The sequence below is a fragment of the Mobula birostris genome, chromosome 10, assembly GCF_030028105.1.
Source record: "Mobula birostris isolate sMobBir1 chromosome 10, sMobBir1.hap1, whole genome shotgun sequence".
Classification (NCBI taxonomy): Eukaryota; Metazoa; Chordata; class Chondrichthyes; order Myliobatiformes; family Myliobatidae; genus Mobula; species Mobula birostris.
In genome coordinates, this window is record NC_092379.1 from 37,360,773 (window position 1) to 37,382,224 (window position 21,452).

Sequence of the window (21,452 nt, forward strand, 5' to 3'; positions counted from 1 at the left end):
TCACCTTCAAGCTCGGTCTCCTTCTCCTCTCCCTACACTTTTATTCTGGCATCTTCCCCCTTCCTTACCAGTCCTGATGGAATGTCCCAGCCTGAAGCATCAACAGTTTATTCATTGTTGTAGCGTGGACGAAATCACCAGAGAGACAGAGTCACTGGTAGGTACAAAGCAGCCTCTTTTTTCGACACAAGCTACAGCAGGCATCTTAAGGACGGAGACACCTTCCGCAGAAAGGTCTGCTAGCCCAATGCGGGCTCAATATTTATATGCTAAACACAAAGGCAATCGCTACTTAAAAAGTTAAAGACAATGCTTCCTTTTGAGGCTACATGCAAAATATCACACCATCCTTTCCTTCCAACGCCAAAATGTCGACAGCCTTTAGGAATGTAAATTAAGTCTACGATACATTTATTTGGCATTTCCCATGCTAACATAGAAAACAATTAATATTTATAATGCATAGATAATACTGTCTTCAAAACTACAGCATCAGGTCAAACTACGGCGCCAGAAGCACAGGAAGTGCATTGTCAAGTAGAAGTCTGGTGGCCAAAGTCACTTAAATGTAAACAAATCATTACCCTCAAAAAATTCACTTTAACATTCATTTCCATAGATGATGCCTGACCTGCTGAGTTCCTCCAGCGTTTTGTGTGAGTTGTCCTGGATTTCCAGCATCTGCAGTATCTTTTGTGTTTCAAATGGATTCATGCAGGTTATGTGAATCTGCAAGGTCACAGCTGATAGAGTGTAATGTGGAAAAGTGCAAGAGGAAATTTGGTAGGGAAAATAGAAAAGTAGAGTAGTTAAATGATGAGAGACTGTAAGGAGTTGGTGCTCAGAGTGACCTGGGTACCAGTGTACGTGAATCACTGATGCCAAAATACAGCAAACAATTAGAAAGACAAATGGTTTGCTCGTCTTTATTGAAAGAAGAAGGAGTACAAGAATAATAACATTCAAGTGCAATTATATAAATATCTGGTAAGATTGTGCCTGGAATATTGTAAAGAGATCTGGTCTCTCGAGCTAATAAAGGATATGAAAACAAACGAGACTGTAGATTCTGGGATCTGCCAGCAAAAACTAAACTCTGAAAGAACTTAGCTCATCAATTAGTATCTGCAGAGGAAGAATACAAGTTGATATTCCAGGCTGAGACCTTGCACCAGGAGTGGACTGGGTGTGAATAAATGATATACTGTACAGTGGATTCTGGTTAGTTATTCTATCGGTTAATCCAGACAGCCACTTATTTGGGACAACTCTAAATCAACATAAACTAATCAAAAAAATAGCCAGAATTTCCTCACTTATTTGGGACACAATGCCTCTGAACTGGGACGGGAGAGTATTGCCAAACAGTTTCTAACTAGCGTCAGTTGTGTGCACTTGTGTGCCATTAAATACTCCACCGTGCTTAGAGTGAACAGTTTTTAAATATCATCAGCTTGTGTTCAAAAAAGCAGTGGATCATGTCAGGGATAGGTAGCGAGAAATAAGCAGTAAGACAATTCAGAACTGTTTTTCTCACTGCAGTTTCAAGCAGTCAGGCTTGGAGATGCAAGAAATGGCTGGGAATGAAAATGAAACAATTTCACTGCTTCAACAAATTAGAAACCACGAAGGAAGTTAAGATATTGATAATCATCTTGAATGCTACAATGAAAATGAGGATTTGGAGAATGCAACAGTTTCTAACTAGCATCAGTTGTGTGCTTGTGTCTGGCCATGTGACACTACAGCATGCTTAGAGCAAATAGTTTTTAAATAGCATCAATTGCGTATGCTTGTGCTATGGTATTCATTTGAGCCTACTGATGCCAAATGACAAAGCAACAATTTTTGACACGACTTCAACACTGATTTTGTTCATTTACAGTCAATCAAAAAGAACAGAGCAGCGTACACTGTATGAACTCTGCTGTCGAGAACTATTAGGTGTTATCATAGTACTACAGTTATATTGGTAATATTCTAATTTGTTCTGTATTTATTTAAATACATAATTTGTTGCTCAGTTGAACATAGTTTGCCCTTTCAAAACTATTTTCATGAAAATTTGGCTAATTGTGGCAGCCACTTAATTGGGCCAAAATGTACTGATCCTGATGTGTCCCCATTAACTGGAATCCACCATTCTGATAAATGGATGCAGGGTTAGTAAGGTAGAAGATCAGCCATGATTGCACTGATTGGTAGGGCATACATGAAGAGGCAAAGTGACCTACTTCTGCTTCGATGTTTTTAATGATCTCAAAAGCACGGTCAAGATCAATGAGCCTACCTTCAAAAGTCATATTCCATTAACTGCACCAACAGCCTAATTGACTATTAAATCACCAGTTTTGCATCAGACTATAAATCAGGCCTCATATGTAACTTTAGAGTACATCACCTGTTCTATCCATGCACCAACAATTGACCCCCAAATCCAAATCTCACAGGTTACACAAACTGCTCGTTTCAACCAAGATAGCCATGTCAACCAGGTGACACTTACCGACAAATTGTATTGCCCCTTGCAGAACAGGATGGTGCAGGGTCAGAAGCACTGGGTGCTTACTAAATGGGATAGGTGGACCACCACAGAATGAAAGTATCATGACTGCATTTAGTATGCTGGGCACTGACCTACATGATTCACTGCCAATGGTCACGTCAACTGGAACTTGAGGAAATGATATGACCTTCTAAAATATACCAGTGTTGCCTGCAAATTATGTGCATGCAGTAATTGTGCCCTGTACCCTAGTTCAGCTTGCAACTCCAGTGAAATTCCTGCACATTCTCAGTAAATTTGAAAAGTCTTAATATCTCTTCCACAGCAGAGGACAACTAACTGTGAGTTATTAAAAACAGCTCCAATCTGAGAGAAGCCAAACGCTAAAGATTTGTCAGCACATTAAAAGGCAATGCTGTTCTTTCCCTGTTGTTGTAATTGTAGCTGGTGATTTATTTCAGTGAGGACTTTGTGTAAGGCAACCTGCACCTCAACTTGGTATCTTACTAAAGTTCAGAGAAGAGAATGTTCCATAAAGATTCTGGGCGTAAACAAACTTCTGCAATGAGCCTTTCTCCACTTCCCCTCATGTCAGGATGAGTGGCTGTCCCAGCTCTGCTTGGTCCCTGTTATTAGTCACAGAATTGTACAACATAGGGACCTTGTACATTTGACCCATTGTGTCCGTTCTGTCAAAGAGCTCATTTACACTAATCTGATTTCCTGTTATAATAATCAATTAACCTAGTAACTCACACATCTTTTGAGTGTGCCTCAGTAGCAGCACAGCAAGTTCCTAATGGGAATGGATGCATCTGGTGGGATCTCAGAATGAATGTGTAGCCTCCACAGACAACACTAGAGATCAGGAAGGAAGCTAATGTTTGTACCAGACCTCCAAGGTAATCAGTTTCTCTCTGTTTGATCCTGTACCATTCCCTCCTACCATAGCACACATCAAAGTTGCTGGTGAACGCAGCAGGACAGGCAGCATCTCTAGGAAGAGGTACAGTCGACGTTTCGGGCCAAGACCCTTCATCAGGACGAACTGAAAGGAGAGCTAGTAAGAAATTTGAAAGTGGGTTGGGGAGTGGGAGTGGGAGGGGGAGATCCAAAATGATCGGAGTAGACAGGAGGGGTTGGGATAGAGCCAAGAGCTGGACAGTTGATTGGCAAAAAGGATATGAGAGGATCAACTGTCCAGCTCTTGGCTCCATCCCTCCCCCTCCTGCCTTCTCCTATCATTTTGGATCTCCCCCTCCCCCTCTCAAATCTCTTACTAGCTCTTCTATCAGTTCATCCTGACGAAGGGCCTCGGCCCGATATGTCAACTGTACCTCTTCCTAGAGATGCTGCCTAGCCTGCTGCGTTCACCAGCAACTTTGATGTGTGTTGCTTGAATTTCCAGCATCTGCAGAATTCCTCGTGTTTGCTCTACTACCATAATACCATTCTCCTCCCTTCCAACCACCATTCCAGCCTTCGCCACAACTTGTCTACTTTGACTCTCCTTCATTATCTTTAAAATTCTTTAAGAAAACCTAAGACAAAATATTAATTTGCATACAAGAAATATTTTGCTGCTAATCATTTCCCCACCATGCTGTATATAAATAGCGCACATCCCGCACACTGATTCGGTTTGAGCGTTGAACCAAGCTTGAATGAGTAAGACATGCCCACTTCGCTTGTTTGACTGAAAGTGAGAAGATGGAGCGGGGCCTCATGTAGTTTCAGGTATCTGCAACAGGTAGACAGATACTATTTCAGAACAGACATTGCCAACCTCGGGAAGGCGCCGAACAGCAAGGACAAACGCTACATTCGTAGTCTAACCACGGCAACAACATTTTCCTGAGTTACCGCCTTTAAAAGCCCTTGCAACGATCAATGCACACCGAAACCAGGACTGACCCTGTACCTCAAGATGAAAGGGGGCGAACTACTTTTCTTATCCTTACTATGTAATATTATTGCTATTAAATTGATATATTCGACACGTCTCAATAGCATTTTCGAGATTAATCACGGAACATTAAAGCGTGGACACGAGCGCATTTCCAAATATATTACCAGTGTTTGAGGGTCTTGGATTCGGTTCCCGGCCAATGTAATGACGTCAGATCATCAGAACTCAGGCGTCAGCGCAGCGTTAGGGCGAGTCTGCGAGATGTTAATGTAGTGGACGCAATATATTAGCGTAAAAATGGGATGCAATGGTGTGGGAAGCGGTGGAGTCCAATGACATAGTAGTGGTTACGAATAGGAAGGATGACAAGTTGGGGTGCTGATGGTTAATGACCCTACCAAATTGGGCAGAAATACGAATGCGATGTGAAACAGGGTCAAAGACGCTTGGAGAGGGGAGGTGAGCAGGATGAAAGGATTCCCTTATATTTGCCACATTATCTTTCCTCTAGTTTGTCAGTGACCTCTCTCTGCATTATCTCGTACTGATCGGTAAGCTCTTGGTTCTTCTCCAGCAAGGCTTTGCCGAGCTTAGCCGCCAGGATGAGATCGTTATCCTTTTGCCGAAGCTGAGAGAGCAGGTCCTCGATACCGGGGCTACCGGCTGCTACTTCCTCGCTGTAATTCTCCTGGCGGCTGGTCGCCAGCACAGGGAAGCGTTCGTCGAACAGCAGGTTGGCACTGCCGTCGCCCTCAAGCCCTGGAGGTGTTGGGAGTGGAGAAATGGGCGGCAGTCTCGGCTGATTGCTGGCCTGATGGTGCTCGGCATCCTCAACGCCAAACGAGTGGTGGGGCTCGTCACCCTGCTGAACCTCCTGCAGCCATAAAGCCGCCGTAGTTCCACCTGCGCTGGGCAGATTATAATGGGCTCCGATCCCGGCTCAGCTCACAGATTGCACCGAATCCCATGGACCTTTCTCCCGTGTCCTGGCCGGGGATCAGGATGGCGTGACCCAGTTCCCCTGCTCGCAGCACTCGGTGTCTCGTGTGGTGATATCACGTGTCAGAACGTGATTGAACAGTGTTCGGAGAAATCATCGAGAAACTTCTATGGTAAACGTGGTTGCAGTTGCTGTAGTAAATAGAAGTTCGAGTTCTATTCTAACAGAATATGTTTTGTTATTGTTAAACCACGATGCGTATAAAGAACACAACATGGTGTCAGAAGTCGGTCTGGAAGAATAATACGTTCGCTAGTACGGGAGAGTCGAAGATGATCCAAAAGAAAACCGCACGAACTGTTTTCGAGGTTTGCTAACAGCTTTAAAAATGGAACATCTACAATCCCCACCGACACTTCAGCTGACTAGGAATGCAGCTGAAAACTGGAGGAAATATAAGCAACATTTTGAAATCTATTTATCGGCGATCAGAGCCGATAGAAAACCAGAAAACATGAAAGCGGCGATTCTACTCCACGTAATAGGTGACGACGCAATTGAAATATAATCATTCTATTTCTGAAGATGAAATTAATTTCAATTTAAAGTCGATAATGGACAAATTGGAAGCATTTTGTATACCGAAGCGTAATGTGACGTATGAGGTGTTCAAGATTTTCACGTGTAAGCAGAAAATAGATCGATATGTTACGAAGTTGAAACGCCGAAGTAAATCATGTGCGTTTGCAGAACTGGAAGACTCTCTCATTGGAGACAGAATTGTTTGTGGCATTCGGGATAATGGTCTGAGAGAAAGGCTGTTAAGAGAGCAAGACCTGGATTTGGAAAAAGCTTTGATATTTTGCAAAGCTTCGGAAACCGTAACGACACAGGCTGAACACCTTTTCATTGAAAGCTGCAGCGTAGATACTGTAAAAAAGCGCGAACATATTAGAAGAAATATTAAAAAGGCAACGAAACCGGCAGAGAGCAAGACGTCTTGTGATTGCTGCGGACAGCAGCACCAGGCAAAAAAGTGTTCAGCGTACGGAAAAATATGCATGCAATAAGAGTAATCATACTACTTTTCACACTGTTGCAGAAATAGGAATAAAATGAAACAAGTAAATGCAGTGATTGAAGATGAACGTGAGGAATGTTATATTGTCACGGTCCTGATTGTTTATTCCCTAGTTTCCTCTAATTTCCTTTAATTGTGCCATGGTTCTGACCGTTAATTTCCCAATTACTTCTAATTTTCTTTCATGATGACACACCTGGTTTCCATCAGGACCTGCAGTATAAGAACCCCCCGGCGTTACAAAACCGAGTTACCAGATCGTGGTCTTTTTCCTGTGTGATAACTAACGTTTCCCGACCGCTTAGAACTGTTTGTTCTAAGTTAGCTGCAATTTCAAGGTTTATCTATGAAACTCCGTCTCTCTGAGTCAAGGCTCCATATCAGGGCTCCGTGTCAAGATCCCTGCTGTTTGCTGTTCGGCGTTTACGCCCGTGTAAGCATCCTACCTTAATCTCCGTGCCTGTGTCCTGCACTTGGGTTCGCCGTAGTCGCTCCTTGCAACAGAACCATCTGGCCACTATGGACCCAGCGGACACGAATACCCTGCAACAAGCCCTCGCCAGCCAGGGCTCCCAACTGGATCTGCACGATCAACTTCTCTGGGATGTCATGGAGAACCTCCGTTCCCTGTCTGCTGACGTAAAGAAGATCAGTGACCAGGTGGACCGAGTATCCGTTCATCTTACCCGATCCACTCCTGGAACTCTGTCAGCCCAGCCCAGACAGCCGGAAGTGGCAACCCCCTACGTGTCGGTAACACCACCGCCAAGAGAGCCACACATACCTGAACCAGAACACTATGCTGCGGATTTGGGGAGGTGCCGGGCCTTCCTTCTGCAATGCTCCTTGGTGTTCGAACAGCAGTCATCCAAGTACTCCACAGACAAGTCAAAGATGGGTTATATGGGTTGTAGCGGGGAAGTGCCTTAGTGTGGGCTACAGCTATCTGGGATAATCAACCGGCTAACTGCTCTTCATTCCCCACCTTTATCACAGAAATGAGAAGGAGCTTTCACCACCCTGTCCGTGGTAAAGATGCCGCTAAGCGACTACTCACTCTCCGTCAGCGCTCACACAGTGTTGCCGCCTATTCCGTGGATTTCCGGATGTTAGTGGCTGACTCGGGGTGGAATGATGAGGCACTCCAAGGGGTATTTTAGAAAGGCCTCAGCGACATGGTGAAAGACAAGTTGGCGGCAAGGGATGACACCAACAGCCTGGATTGTTTGATCTCCCTAGCCACCAGGTTGGACAATTGTCTTCGAGAACGCCATAGGGAGAGAACTGGTCGTCCACTCCCTTTAGCAACTCCACGACACTCTTTACCGTCTCCCACCAGCCCTAGCCTCTCTTCCCCTCCCTCTCCTGGAATAGCTCCCAGTCCAGCCGTTTCCACCACCCAGGAGAGGAACCCATGCAGCTGGGACGGAACCGCCTTTCTCTCACAGAGCGACTCCGGAAATTGAGAGCGGGGAAATGTCTCTATTGCGGCCAGTCCCGCCACTTCCGTGCTACCTGTTCCCTTCGGCCAAAAGGGAGGGTTGACCAGTAGAAAGGGGGACCCTCGTGAGTCAGACAACATTCCCTTCTGTCCCCCGAACCCGGGTGCAGATCCAACCTCCTATCGTTTTTGTGTACCCCTGGTTAAGCGGGGGGTGGGCGGGGCATCCCAGATAATCTGAAGGAAACACGGCCTCCTGGAGAAGGTAGAATCCCGGTGGCTGTTGCTGTAAGAGAGTTACGCTAACCGCTATGCTACTGTGCTTCGAAAAGAACAGAGGAATATCCATTTAAAACAGGAAAGACGAGAAATTCCTTTAACCTGGAGGCGGCGAATCTGCGGTATTCGTTGCTACAGATGGGAGGAGGAGGATTTTAATTGAAAGTCGATGACCAGGGTTTTCCTGATAGACGATAATGGCTGTCTCGAACGAGAATGCAGAGACTATGGTGGATGAAGAAACGAAGTAGAACATTTGGAAAGCTCATGGGCAGGTTACAGGAAAGACATGCAGGAATGTGAGTCTTGTGCAGAAGAAATGCAGGCTATCTGGACAGATTGTCATCACTTTCTGACGAGGTGGGTGAAAAGCCCCGCTTTCGTGATTATATATAACGAGATTTCCACGAGACCCCTCTCTCGTTCTTTTGCGAATATGAATCGAATCGAATCGAATCAATCCCTTGACGGACATCAGTCTTGTCAGCCCAGGAATAAACCTGGCGAACCTTTGCTATAATCCCGATTTTGAACACTTTTCTCAGACAGGGAGACCTGCAGTAAACACTGTAATCATGGTGTACTTATGAAAACCTCTATCCCTACTTCTGGACTCAAATTTTCTCGTCATTTGGACTTAGCATTTTCATCCTTATTCGCCTTCTAGTTCTGTATATCCGTTGTCACTGACTAGAGTCATAGTGCTATACAGCAGAGATACGGGCCTTTTGGCCAAACCGGACCATACCAACCAAGATACCTATTTACCTTTGCAAATTTGTCCACATTTGGCCGATATCATTCTTAACCCAGTGCGCAAGGATACCAAAGGCTGTTTGCATTTTCATTACATAATCTTTCGCTGTTTATTTAACAACCTGCCTTTAAATTATTGCTACTAAAAGTGATAACACTGCATCTTTCGTGTAGTTCCCTGGCAATGAAATTGTACAAAGATACCCTCCCGTGTAATATATCCCGCACATAGCCCACATCCAAGCTTCATAAAGAAGTGTTTTGGATTTGGCTAAAATTAGGAGCTATTTTTTCCAACTTAGGAATGGTGTGCCAGCCATTCGGTGCTATTTTCGAGGGAGAACAGGAATGCAGATCCTTGTTCGAGGGAGAACAAGAACTCAGCCTTGGTCGAGGGAGAACAGGAACTCAGAGCTCAAGGTAGTGGGAAACGGCTGGATCTACCCAGCGGAGGCGAGAGCACGAAGAGATGGTTCCCAACACAAGGCAGCGGCAAACAGCTGGATCTACCCAGCGGAGGCAAGAGCACGAAGAGATGGTTCCCAACACAAGGTAGCGGCAAACAGCCAGACCTACCTAGCGAAGGCTTGGACACAAAGAGACAGTTCCAAACAAAGAAAGATAGTTCTTTATCTAGTCACAGCAAGGCCCCAGTCTTGCCCTGGCGGTTGAACATGACGGTGTTACAGGCGAAGGTAGCAGGCGAGGCTACAGAAGGATGGGGAAGGAACAGTCAAGCAACTGAAGCTGAACCCAGGAGCTGTTTATGTAGCCAACCAAAAATAGGAATCATGTGCCTGGATTGAGGCACACAACAGGACAAGGGAAAACTGGAAAACCTGGAATAAGGAACCATGGACCGGACTGTGAACTGGAATGCGACCTTCACGGACCGGACCATGACATGTATACAATATACGTACATCATGAAAATTTTTTTCTTCACAAGCATGCACGAAAACAGAGCATTGTCCCAAAGAGTGAATGATATTTAAATGTTAGAACTTCAAAGTCCCCGAACTTTCCCCACCCACGCATAAGCAGCAGCAAAGCAACGCAATCGCCAGCATAAAAAAAGCATCTGCTCCCTTCACGGAGCAGTCAAACGTGCAGCAAAGCAGTAATAAAGACACAGAATTTCAGTACCCCCGAAGACTTCTCCTTCGCCCTGTAATTCGCGAAGTCACAGGCTCTCTGTCTCTCCCTAATAAGGGAATAGCAGGTGTCCCAGTTTCACTGAGAGAGGGGAAACATAACAAAATGACTCACAGATTTATGGTGTTAAAGGTGTTTTGCGTCGTTTTTTCCCCGAGTTCTGTGTCCAAGGAAGTCTGGTCTCTGGTCACATAGACAGCAGCCAGCTCTCTGCTTTCGATCTTCCACAGCACATTAGGCGGTGACACCGACCTCACATCTGCCTGCCTCCAGAGCTATGAAATTCCGGCACCCTGAAGGCACGCTATTCTTCCAGGCTGTGTCCTTGGCGTATTGAAAAGCGGACAGTCATGAAGCCCTGAGATTTGTGATTTTTGTGTCCTCTTTGTGGTTTTTATATATGACTTCGATGAAGAAGTAGAAAGGTGGGTTGGTAGGTTTGCTGATGACACGAAGGTTGGGGGTGTTGTCGATAGTCTGGAGGATTGGCAATGGTTACAACGGGACATCGATAGGATGCAGAACTGGGCTGTGAAGTGGCAGATGGACTTCAACCCAGATGTGTGAAGTGGTTCATTTTGGTAGGCCAAAATTGAAGACAGAATATAATAGTAATGGTAAGACTCTTGGCAATGTTGATTATTAAATAATCTTCCAGAAATAGTAGGGGACAGAGGGACCAGTAAGATGGAGGAACTGAGTGAAATACCTGTTAGTAGGGAAGTGGTGTTAGGTAAATTGAAAGGATTAAAGGCAGATAAATCCCCAGGGCCAGATGGTCTGCATCCCAGAGTGCTTAAGGAAGTAGGCCAAGAAATAGTGGATGCATTAGTGATAATTTTTCAAAACTCATTAGATTCTGGACTAGTTCCTGAGGATTGAAGGGTGGCTAATGTAACCCCACTTTTTAAAAAAGGAGGGAGAGAGAAACCGGGGAATTATAGACTGGTTAGCCTAACATCGGTGGTGGGGAAACTGCTGGAATCAGTTATCAAAGATGTGATAACAGCACATTTGGAAAGCGGTGAAATCATCGGACAAAGTCAGCATGGATTTGTGAAAGGAAAATCATGTCTGACGAATCTCATAGAATTTTTTGAGGACGTAACTAGTAGAGTAGATAGGGGAGAACCAGTGGATGTGGTATATTTGTATTTTCAAAAGGCTTTTGACAAGGTCCCACACAGGAGATTAGCGTGCAAACTTAAAGCACACGGTATTGGGGGTAAGGTATTGATGTGGATAGAGAATTAGTTAGCAGACAGGAAGCAAAGAGTGGGAATAAACGGGACCTTTTCAGAATGGCAGGCAGTGACTAGTGGGGTACTGCAAGGCTCAGTGCTGGGACCCCAGTTGTTTACAACATATATTAATGACTTGGATGAGGGAATTAAATGCAGCATCTCCAAGTTTGCGGATGACACGAAGCTGAGCGGCAGTGTTAGCTGTGAGGAGGATGCTAAGAGGATGCAGGGTGACTTGGATAGGTTGGGTGAGTGGGCAAATTCATGACAGATGCAATTTAATGTGGATAAATGTGAAGTTATCCACTTTGGTGGCAAAAATAGGAAAACAGATTATTATCTGAATGGTGGCTGATTAGGAAAAGGGGAGGTGCAATGAGACCTGGGTGTCATTATACACCAGTCATTGAAAGTGGGCATGCAGGTACAGCAGGCAGTGAAAAAGGCAGATGGTATGCTGGCACTTATAGCGAGAGGGTTTGAGTACAGGAGCAGGGAGGTACTACTGCAGTTGTACATGGCCTTGGTGAGACCACACCTGGAGTATTGTGTGCAGTTTTGGTCCCCTAATCTGAGGAAAGACATCCTTGCCATAGAGGGAGTACAAAGAAGGTTCACCAGATTGACTCCTGGGATGGCAGGACTTTCATATGAAGAAAGACCGGATGAACTAGGCTTGTACTCGTTGGAATTTAGAAGATTGAGGGGGGATCTAATTGAAACCTATAAAATCCTAAAGGGATTGGACAGGCTAGATGCAGGAAGATTGTTCCCGATGTTGGGGAAGTCCAGAACGAGGGGTCACAGTTTGAGGATAAAGGGGAAGCCTTTTAGGACTGAGATTAGGAAAAACTTCTTCACACAGAGAGTGGTGAATCTGTGGAATTCTCTGCCACAGGAAACAGTTGAGGCCAGTTCAACGGCTATATTTAAGAGGGAGTTAGATATGGCCCTTGTGGCTACGGGGATCAGGAGGTATGGAGGGAAGGCTGGTGCAGGGTTCTGAGTTGGATGATCAGCCATGATCATAATAAATGGCGGTGCAGGCTCGAAGGGCCGAATGGCCTACTCCTGCACCTATTTTCTATGTTTCTATCTGAGAGATCTTGCGGTCACATAGGACACTCAAAGCTGCTGCTCACTTTGACAGTATTGTTAAGAAGGCCTGTGGTATGTTGGCATTCATCAACCGTGGGAATGAGTTAGAGACGTGAGATAATGCTACAGGTATGTAAGACCTTCATCAGACCTCACTTAGAGTATTGTGCTCAGTTCTGGTTACCTCACCGCAGGAAAGATGTCGGTACTATAGAGGGTATGTAGAGGAGGTTTCCAAGGATGTTGCCTGGATTGGAAGGCGTACCTTATGAGAATAGGTTGAGTGAACTTGGCCTTTTCTCCTGGGAGCGATGGAGGATGAGAGGTGGACTGATAGAGGTGTATAAGATGATGAGTGTCATTGATCGTGTGGATGATCAGGGGCTTTTTCCCAGGACTAAAATTTCTGGATTTTCATATTTTGCTACTGGAAAACGGGTAAGCCTGCGTTACTCGGTGTCTCGGACTTTCACACAGCAACGAAAACTAAAGACCTATTATTAAACTGTGCTAGCGACGAGGCTATACATCAGTAGGATATAATAAAACCGGATTTTTTTAAACTGATGTAAGATTTCTGTGGAAAACTATATATAGTAAGATCTCAGATTTGTGTAATTCCCAATTGAATTCCTCACTGCTCAACATCAATTCTCGGAAAGCTTGCAAGGTAAATTCAAGTAAATGTGTCAGTAAATTACATCTCTGAATAATTCTAAAAGTAAATAGAAGATAGAATATAATATAGATAAATTTGAAGTGATCTAATTCCAAAACATGTTGTTTTAGTTTCCCAAAGATTGGTCTTTTTTCAGTTAATTGGAACCTCGTTGTCCTGGAACACAAGTCATGTCATCGGGAAGGGCGATCCTTGTATAAGCAGACATTACAAGAAAGTTCTAGTACCGGACGAACTCTGATTTGTTCAAATTATGCGAGGCCTCCCTCAGACCTTAACTGGAGTTTTATTCATCGTCTTGGTTTCCCTACCTAATAAATGAGTAGCTCTGGAAAAAAAAGCAAGTGTACTTTGGCAGTGTAAGATGCTATTAGTCGGGGCCGGGAAGGGCGAGGTGTTTCGAAACCAGGAACATAATCTCCAAATATCATGAGGTCATTTATAACCAGTATGGAAATAAATATGCTGAATTAATTCAGCGCAGCATGCAGGCTCAGTCATTGAATCATCCGAAACACACACCGGTGTTTTTACTGCGTATTACGAATATAGAGGCGAGCAGGAAAATGACAAAAATGTGGATAATAAGCAATGATTTCGACTGAGTGGGCTCGAGTGTTGAAGCGACTCGTATTTATGACTTTTCCTATGAGAACGCCGGTTCATGCATATGCGTTCTCTAACCTAACTTATTTAACTTAAACTTTTCCATTTTCATATTACCATGAGCGTTTTACGTGTCAGAGTTCTAAAATGTATATTTTTCTTGTCTATGTACTGCTGCTGTTGACAGTCTATGGTATAAACATCCGTGTCTCCCTTTCTTTTCCCTAAAGCTAATTTGGTGGCGATTCTGATCCTGTCCCGCGGGAAGTGTGGCCTCTCTAAATGCATCACTCGCTATTTGGTCTCCATGGCAGTAACGGATTTGCTCCTCATTATTACCGCTGTGATTATCAACCGCATTTGTGGCATTTATTTCCCAGGAAGTTTCCTCTCCATCACCCCAGTGTGTAGTGCCATTATTGCAATAACCTATGCAGCCAGGGTCAGTTCTGTTTGGTTAACCGTCGCTTTCACCTCTGACCGTTTTGTCGTCATTTGTTGCCAGAAACTGAAGGCGAAGTATTGCACCGACAAAACGGCATCTGTGGTCATAGCAACTGTTTGTTTCCTTAGTTGTTTTATCAATATTCCATGCTACTTCATTCATGAACCCAGCTATATAATTAACAATGTACCATGGTATTGCAAACTGAAAGCTGTCCGTTATACTTCTCTATTGTGGGGCGTTTATGATTGGTTCAACCACCTCTTCACTCCTTGTTTCCCGATCCTTTTGCTCAATCTTCTCACTGTCAGACACATTTTAGAAGCTAGTAGAGCCCGGAAGAGACTCCAAGTCCAAAACAGTGGGAACAATCAGACTGACGCAGGGATGGAGAGCAGGAGGAAGTCTATTGTGTTACTCTTCGCCGTTTCAGGCAGTTCCATACTATTGTGGATGACACATTTGTTACAGTTCCTATATGAGAGAATTTCCAATGACCATCAAGTTAGCGGTTACAGTGATCCCCAGTCTATATTTATTGAAACTGTCAATATGCTCCAACTATTAAGTTGCTGCACAAACATATTTATCTCTGCAGTCACTCAGAGAAAGTTCAGGGAACAGCTGAAAACCACGGTACAATATCTAGTAAATATAATAGGTAAATGTATGAAATAATGGATGAAGCTAATTCAACCACGAATGTGCAACATTGTTTTAAATATAACTTGTCTTGTGTTAAATGTGAACCAGAAATTTTTATCTTCGATCACAAAACCACTTCTGCAAATACAGGGATAAAAATATTAGAATGAAATTGTTGTGAAATGGCCAAGTTGGATATATTTCTCTAATAATGTAATGACAGCAGCCATCCCTAATATTTGTCGGACAAATATTTCATTTGACTAACTGATGATCTATTTCGTACTACAGAGGCCGTGAATGATAGTTCAAGGCGAGAAAGAGCTACAAGGCGAATAAAAGGCAGTAAATGCCATAAAGCATATGGTTGATTTTTTTATGGTAGAAGAAATGGCTGTATTAATTTACTGCAATATGCATCAATGTCTGCGTTTCACAACTCCTTACAAATCGGCAGAAATACATCACGTACTTTTTTTTTACAAAATCATATTATTATATAACCTCTCCATTCGAAAAATATCTTTATATATCCTCGTTGGAACAAAGAGAAATTCTGCCCCAACACTCCATTCTCTGGAAGCCGGAACAAAGATAAGAGCATTTTGATCGTCCTTTATTAACAGACAACTAATCTCCGGAGATACAGCTAATCACTTCGGGCACAACAACAAACCTATCGCATGTACAGGTTAACAAACTCAACAAACCCAACAAAATCAACAAACTCATTCATAAGGCCAGTGATGTTGTGGGGAAGAAACTGGACTCTCTGACGGTGGTGTCTGAAAAGAGGATGCTGTCCAACTTGCATGCCATCTTGGACAATATCTCCCATCCACTACATAATGGACTGGCTGGGCACAGGAGTACATTCAGCCAGAGACTCATTCCACCGAGATGCAACACTGAGCGTCATAGGAAGTCATTCCTGCCTGTGGCCATCAAACTTTACGACTCCTCCCTTGGAGGGTCAGACACCCTGAGCCAATAGGCTAGTCCTGTACTTATTTCCTGGCATAATTTACATATTACTATTTAATTATTTATGGTTTTACTACTATTTAATCATTTATGGTGCAAGTGTAACGAAAACCAATTTCCCTCGGGATCAATAAAGTATGACTATGACTGAACCTTCAAGCTAGATAGAGCAAAGATAATTGTGCAGATTAGTAAAATATGATTCGTCATCTGTGAAATCCACTTTGTTTTTTGAACAGAGATTTCAGCTTTTGAGGAGAGCAGACCTATAGAGAAGTGAGCTTCAGTGATTTAGTGATACCTTTGAAATAGTGAAGCCCGTAAAAGTTGTTATGGAAAAGTAGATCGAAAGGCTTCCAGGAAGATTCAGCTGGTTGGATACAAAATTAGATTGATGGTAGGAAGCAGAGGACAATGGTGTGAGTTTACGTTTCAGACTGGAGGTCGATGCATAATGGAGTTCCTTAGGGATTGGTTCCAGGCCTGTTTTCATCTGGAAACTAACAGTCGAGATTCGTCGCAGCCCTAAGCCTTGACTGTACATTTCCCACTTTTAATGCTGCCTCACCCGCTCTGTTACTCCAGCATTTTAATGCATTGCTTAAACTAAGGATTCCCAGATCCTTATATGTTTTCCCACTGAATTAACAGTCACCTGGCTAGGTTCATTTCCCTACAGCAGATCCTACCTCACCCCTCCCCTCTACCCGGTTCATGGACTGTCGATATGTTGATATATGCAACCCTCGTGGATGTACGTAATGAATTCCGCCAAGCGTGAAGTCCTTGCACTGAGGATGTTGCAGTTAATATTGGAGATGCTGAAGTCACCCACAGCAACAAACGTGTTGCTTTTCGAACTTCCCCATATTTACCTGTGCATATCTCAGTATCTATATGCTCAAACTCTAGTTCGCTAATAGGAAGCGGGTAGTACAAAGCCACCTGAGTGTTTGCACCTTCGTTAACATTAATGTCTAGTCTAGTAGTCTGAGTGGATAAACCCTCTAATGTTTCCTCACTGAGAGCAACTGTGACATTGTCGCTGATTTGACAACACACCTCTCCTTTTATCTCCCTCTCTATCTTTATTGGTGCTGTTGTGGATAGTGTAGTTGACTGGCAAAAAAATACAGAGAGTAATAGATCAATTGTACGTATGGGTGGAGAAATGGCAGATGGAGGTTAACCGGGACAAATCCTGTACCTTGGTAGTCCAAATGGAAAGAGATAATACTGTCAAGGGCAATCTTAGCAATCTTGATGAGCAGAGGGATCTTGGGGTCGAAGTCCGTAGATACCGGAAAGTAGCTACACAGCTTGACAGTGTGGTTCAGGAGGCTTACGGAACACTTGCTTTTATTAGTCGAGGCATTGAGTTCAAAAGTCAAGAGGTTATGCTGCGACTTTCGGGCCACATCTGGATATTCCATACATTTCTGGTTGCCCCATTACGGAAAAGATGTCGAGGCTTTGGAAAGGGTGCAAAAGAAGTTTACCAAGATGCTATCTAGATCAGAAGGCACGCGCAATGGAGGTTATAAGATCATTGGATGCATAGATAGAGTAGACAGACTATCTCTTTCCTAGGGCCTGCATTCGGATAGAAGTGTAATCTCAAAGGAGATGTGAGGGGCAATATTTTACACGGAGACTGGGTGGTGCCTGGAATGAGCTTTCTGGGTTGATGGTACAGTCCGACACCTTAGGGATTTTTAAGCAACATTTCAACAGGCACATGAATGTGAGGGAAATAGAAGGATATTCACATTCTGTAGGCAGAACAGATCGGTTAGTCATTTGATTGTCAGTTTAAATAGTTCAGCACAACATTGTGGGCTGAAGGGTCTTTATATAAGGATGTAATGTTCTATGTTCTATGATAGAACCATGCATGATTTCAATAATTCCCCCTGTTTCTGGCCAGCCTTCCCCCCTCAGCTCTAATGAAACACCATCGGAATGAAGCGATAGCTCTCTTTCTCTCTCGTCAGGTATTAACGGACCTGTTAAATATACCAAAGGTAATCTCTTTTTATTAGGGATATCCTTCCTCAGCATTTTTTAGCTGTAGAAATTGTTTTTTTTTTGTTCTTTCGTTACCTTAAGACCATAAAAGCAAAAGACATAGGAGCTGAATTGGGCCACTGCTCTGCCATTTGATCATTGCTTATCGCTTTTCTTCTCAATTCCATTCTCTTGCCCTCTCCTGTAACTTTTCAGCATTTGACTGAACAGGAACCTAGCAACTTCCGCCTTATCTACACCGAATGACCTGGCCTCCACAGTTGCCTGTGTTGTGCTAATGAATTCAACATATTCACAACTCTGAGGCTAAAGGAAAACCCCCTCATCTCCGTTGTAAATGCACGTCCCTCTATTCTGAACCTGTGCACGTCGGTGCTAGACTATCCCAGATAGAGGCAACATCCTTTCCAATCCCAGTCCATCTGTGCCTTTCAACATTCGATAGCTTTCAATGAAATTACACTAACCACACCACCCCCGTCTAATCCTTGAAATTCCAGCGACTACATGACCAGAGACGTCAAACGGCACTAATATGGCGAGCCTGTCATTTCCGGAATCATTTTTGCGTTTTCCTGAACCTTCTTGGAAACCAGTCAAACGGCAGTACATTCTTTCTTTGATAATGGCCCCAAGACTGCTCACGGGACTCCCAAGTGTGGTGTCACCAGTCCCTTATAAATTCCCAGCGTGATATGTTTCTTTTTTCTCTTTTTGTCCTCTCAGAATGAATGCTAAAATTGTATTTACATTCCTAATCACAGACTCAACCAGCAAGACCGTTAGGGAGTCCTGCACGAGGTCTTCCAAGTCCCTTTTCACCTCGGATTTTTGAATTTTCTCCCCTTTTAGTCTACGCTTTTATTCCTTTTACCACAGTTCATGATCATGTTCTTCCCGACACTGTATTCCATCTGCCACTTCTTTGCCTATTCTCCTAATTTGTCTAAGTCTTCCTGCAGCCCCTTTGCTTCCTCAACACTACTTGCCCGTCCACTTATCTTTGTGTCATCTGCAAAATTGGCCACAAAACCATCACTTCAAATCATTGAAGTAGAACGTAAAAATAAGTGGTTCTAACATTGACCACTGTGCAACACCACCAGTCATCGGCAACCAATCGGAAGAGGTTTTGCTTATTCACACTCTTTGCCTCTTGTCAATCTGCCAATGTTCTACCCATGCTAGAATCTTCTCTGTGGTACCATGGGTTCTTAATTGCTTAGCAGCCTCATGTGCGGCACCTTGTCAAAGGCCTTCTGAAAATCAAATCCACAACATCCACCGTTTCTGCTTTGCCTGTCCTACTTGGTATTTCGCCAAATAATTCCATAAGATTTGCCTGGCAAGATTTCCCATAAAGAAACCCATGTCTATTTTACCATGCCTCTGGTACCCTGAAACCTCTTCCTGAACAAGCGACTCCAAAGTTTTCCCAACCACTGAGGTCAAGGTAACTAGCCTATAATTTCCTCTCTTCCCCCTCGCTCACTTCTTGAAGAGTGCAGTGACATTTGCAATTCTGCATTTCTCTGCAACTATACCAGAATGTAGTGATTCTTGAAAGATTATTATTACTCCACAAACTATTCAGGTACCTCCTCTGAACCTTGGGGTGTAGTCCATCTGGTCCAGGTAACTTACTTGCCTTCAGACCTTACAACTTCCTGGGCACCTTCTTCCTAATAATAGCAACTACGTTCACGTATTCCCTCTGACACTTCCGACCATACGGTGTGCTGCTAGTGTCCTCTACAGTGAAGATACTGCAAAGTACTTAATCAGTTCTTCCGCCATTTTCTCGTCCCTCATTACTACCGTTCCAGTGTCATTTTCTGGAATTTGATATCTACTCTTGCTTTCCTTGTAATCTTTGTATATCTGACAAAAACAAAATACTGTTGACATCCTCTTTGTGTCATTGAGTAGATTCCTTCACATTTCAACTTTTCTCTCCCTATGGCTTTTCAGCTGCCATCTGCTATTTCTCAGAAACTGCCGAATCTTCTGACTTCCCACTAACTAATCTAATTACATAGGTGATTTCTATCTGAAAGACTGCTGACATTTTCGAAGCGTTTGTATTTTCTTTTTACATTTGCCTTCTTCCAAACTTAAGAGATCTCAGATCGTTGTCCAAGTTTATCCCTCACTGTGAACCCATTACTTTTGGTATTGGGAAATGTGTTGAGGGTTAACCTGGCTTCTCAGATGAATCGACCTCACATCAAAAGCATTATGACCATGTTTCATTTCATGAAAAGGGAACCGATAGTCCTTTCGAACGTGATCGACTTTGCAGGCTAAAACTATTGACAATAGTGATTGGTCTCGTTTGCATTTCGTACACTTATAGCTGCTTTCAACTGCTTTATTCGACCATGTGAGATTTTAGAGAGCCGAAGGTGCAATGTCCAAGTTCAAATTCTAATTTTATTGGCATAAACATGGATCAGAATTAATGAGACCCAGGTTAACATATTCTGACAGGACTTTACTCTTTAAAAACTTATAAAAACAAAATCTTGATTTGAACTCCTCCCTCTCCATACTTGTCTATCTTCCAGCCTAACAACTCCTCTGCATGTGCAAGTAGACAAACGGCTAGGAATTGTAGGATTTGAGTAAGAATAAGTATGTTTTCAAGTGGCAGGCAGTGGCCAGAAGGGATACTGAAGGAATCAGTAATCCATGCATTCTTAATATATTTTCATGTCGAAGATCAGAAAAATAAATGTAATATCTGCGGTTCTGCTAACAACACAACTGTACAGCAGGGGTCCCCAACCTAGTTTGCAACGCGGACCGGTTTCTTATTGACAATATTCTTGCGGACTGGCCGACCTGGTGGAGGGGTGGGGTGTAGGGTTACCAACGGATACGTTGTGTTTACCTCGAGATAGGCTACAATGACCATGAAGACTTGCGTGGGCACCAGTGCGCATGCGTGACCTGCGCATGCGTGTACGTGCCGATTTTTTTTCTACAAATCATTTTTGGCGATTCTGTACGGGGGCGGGGTGTTAATCACGACCGGAATATAGGTGATAAGTGGCTAATACACTGAATTTCATTTCTAAAAGTGTTTATCTAACAAATTTAATATTAAGCACACAGCGCATATTTTCCTTGCATGAATAAGTCAATTATAGGGGAGGACAGGGGAGATTGAAGTAAGTATTGAACGAACTTCCAGTGGAAGTGGTAGAGGCAGGTTCGATATGATCATTTAACCTTAAATTGGATAGGTATATGGACAGGAAAGGAATGGAGGGTTATAGGCTGAGTGCAGGTCGGTGGGACTAGGTGAGAGTAGCGTTCAGCACAGATTAGAAGGGCAGAGATGGTCTGTTTCCTTGCTGTAATTGTTATATGGTTATATAAGTCACTTATAAGTCAATAGCATCATAACATTTTAAGTAACATTTGGATATTAAACACACAGCACATATTTCCCCGCATATAAATTAATTGCAACACACAAATATCGCTGAATCAGTGGGAGCCCTGGGCTGAAAACTTGTTCCCTTCAACAACACGGTCATATCGAGGGGTGATGGGAGACAGCGATACTCGAAGTGGGTTCCCTATGTCCAGTCTATTCTGCAATTTAGTTTTTGTTGCATTCATTGCAGAGATATGTTGGAAATGGAAGC

General features: G+C 43.5%; 1 protein-coding gene across 1 annotated transcript in view; it reads left to right on the forward strand.

Moving 5' to 3' along the window:
* Positions 1-6,955: 6,955 nt before the first annotated feature.
* Positions 6,956-21,452, forward strand: part of LOC140203592 (serine/threonine-protein phosphatase 2A 65 kDa regulatory subunit A beta isoform-like) — a 116,870-nt gene continuing 102,373 nt past the window's right edge. The window contains exons 1-2 of the mRNA XM_072269640.1: positions 6,956-7,189; positions 9,215-9,464. Coding sequence (XP_072125741.1) covers positions 6,956-7,189; positions 9,215-9,464 — 484 coding nt within the window. The remainder of the gene's footprint in view (positions 7,190-9,214; positions 9,465-21,452) is intronic.